Below are 2,415 nucleotides of genomic sequence, written 5' to 3'. Positions count from 1 at the left end.
GGCGGCGAAGTCTCACGCAACCTCAGAGAAGGTCGCGCAAGACTTCGCCGCCATTTTGGAAGAAAAAATGGCGGCGTCCAAAGCCGCAAAAAGCCGCGACCGCCATAGGCGGTGGCGATGGTGGTGGCGGCGGCGGCAGCAGCAGTCGGGGGCCGCTCCAATGGCCTCCGCGGGCCGCATCCGGCCCACGGGCCGGAGGTTGCCGACCCCTGAGCTAGATAGCAAATTCCCAAGTACCCATGCTATACTTCAATAATGCAGAATACATATAAAAACTCACCTGCCAGGCTGGTCGGGGTATTTGTGTTTGCAATAGGCCTCGAGTGATGCATACACTTTCTCACGCAAAGCTTCAACCTCAGCGGGATTAGAAAGCCCCTTTGAGTCTGCAATGGGAGAAAGTCCGTAATAAAGCTGGAGCGCTTGAAAAAACTCCCAAAGAAGAGAAGCATGGACATTTTTAAGGAAATAGTGTGTGTGTTTCACTCCAAGAAGCTGTAAACATTAAGGCCAACCCAATCTCAAGCCTGGGGTGACAAGAGTCTTTTGGGAGCAAATAATTCATTCTATGGCATCAGGGGAGGGGCTCATCATCTGTAACTCTAAGTGAAAGCCCACATATGGGATGCGGAAAGAAAAAACAAAATAATCTTGATAGGATTAAATTATACATCAGGTATATTCTCCAGGGTGTCGTTTCACTCAAAGGATTTCATAGCCTGACAAATCCAATTACTCCGATGAAATTCGGGGATGTCTATTTTGGGGAGCTCTGTCCTCTGCGATTTACCTAACATGTTGTAATCATCTTCCCAGAAAAATCCCAACAGACAACCACTTCCAAACAGAGAACTCTGCCCAGGAGTTTTAAAAGATCTGAAAGCAAGGATACATACGGTTGCCAAAATGAAAACTGAAGAGGACACCTCTATTTTTAATGCAGGACTGGTCAACTACGGGAGTTGGCATTTCCCCTCTAGGAGAGCTTCAGGGGGCATACAACCCAATAAAGCTGTATGTACAGAATGTGACTTTCTCCATACAGGATATTGGATCTCACCTAGTGTTTTTGGCAAAAGGACATTTTCTACATACAAGTTGAGTCTCCCTCATCCAGAATTCTGAAATCCGAAATATTCCAGAATCCGAAATTGTCTACATGAGATAGTGGCTGAGATAGTGACATCTTTGCTTTCTGATGGTTCAGTGTATACAAACTTTGTTTCATGTAAAACATTATTTAAAATATTGTGTATATAAAATGACCATCAGGCTATGTGCATAAGGTGCATATGCAACATAAATGAATTTCACATTTAGACTTGGGTCCCATCTCCAAACTCTCTCATGATGTATCTGTAAATATTCCAAAATCCAAAGGACTCCCAAATCCAAAGGACTCGGGGTCCCAAGCATTTTGGATATGGGAGACTCGGTCTGTAAAATGTAGATGCTTGAACAAAAAACAATTTTCATGCAAAGACTACACTTTGAGCACAAACACATATTTCTCCCACACAAAATAGCACCAGATGTTGGTTGACTATTCTCATGGTGGTTGGCCATTCTCCAGGAAGTCAGAGAAATGGTGAAAATGCCTCCCATGTCAGCTAAGAGCATTTGGGTGCATTTGAGTGCAAAATAAAACATTTTAATTTTTACTGTAATAGGTGTGGTGAAGAATGTGGCTCACCAAGTTCTCCTGGGAGGCTAACACAGCCTCCTAGCCTTCCATAGTTGCCTGCTCCTGCTTTATATACTTATATCCAATTGAAGATTAACAAATACACATACACACACACTTTCCTAACAAGGAAGGACAGCTCAACTTACCTGGGTTGAAGAGGACAATGGCTCGGAGGCATCCCAACTCTGTCTTGTCCATCTGCATGTCCCTCATTTTTGAGACCAGCTCCGTCAATACTCTAGAGGAACACAACAAAAGCAATGGGTTTGGAGCAGGCATTTAAATCTTTGCAATGTAATCTTTCAGGAATCGGCCAATAGGATCTTGTGGAACAGTAGCATTTCTCACCCACAACCTGCAAGCCAGTGCAGTTCTTGCAAGACCAGTATTGAATGCTATGTAGTGTATGTAACAGGCACAACTGACACCAGTCTGGCTGATGCATTGTGCACTAGCTGCAGCTTCTGAACATTTTTCAAGGGCAGCCCCACGTAGAGTATGTTACAATAGTCCAATTGGGGGGAAACTAGGGCATGAACCACTATGATGAGAGTTGCCTTCCCCAGGAAAGGGCACAAGAAATAACAAAACAGTCGAGAATGGTTACATAGCAAATTAAATATCTAGCCTTAGGCTGGTTCTCCACACAGTAAACAGTAATGCCGAAGTTTCAAACAAAGCAACCATTCTCCCTGAATTCCCACATTCCCAGCTCTCCAAACCCTATT

At 44.1% G+C, this 2,415-nt stretch overlaps 1 protein-coding gene across 3 annotated transcripts in view; it reads right to left on the bottom strand.

Annotated features, from left to right (window-relative positions):
• The window catches only part of RXRA (retinoid X receptor alpha), a 149,526-nt gene that overhangs the window by 11,315 nt on the left and 135,796 nt on the right, over positions 1 to 2,415 (bottom strand). For all 3 annotated transcript variants that reach the window (XM_042478083.1, XM_042478084.1, XM_042478085.1), the window contains 2 exons: positions 1,834 to 1,925; positions 281 to 386 (listed from right to left, as the gene is read on the bottom strand). In XM_042478083.1, coding sequence (XP_042334017.1) covers positions 281 to 386; positions 1,834 to 1,925 — 198 coding nt within the window. The remainder of the gene's footprint in view (positions 1 to 280; positions 387 to 1,833; positions 1,926 to 2,415) is intronic.

This window comes from Sceloporus undulatus, chromosome 7 (genome assembly GCF_019175285.1).
Source record: "Sceloporus undulatus isolate JIND9_A2432 ecotype Alabama chromosome 7, SceUnd_v1.1, whole genome shotgun sequence".
Taxonomy (NCBI): Eukaryota; Metazoa; Chordata; class Lepidosauria; order Squamata; family Phrynosomatidae; genus Sceloporus; species Sceloporus undulatus.
This window is presented reverse-complemented; position numbering and strand designations above follow the sequence as displayed.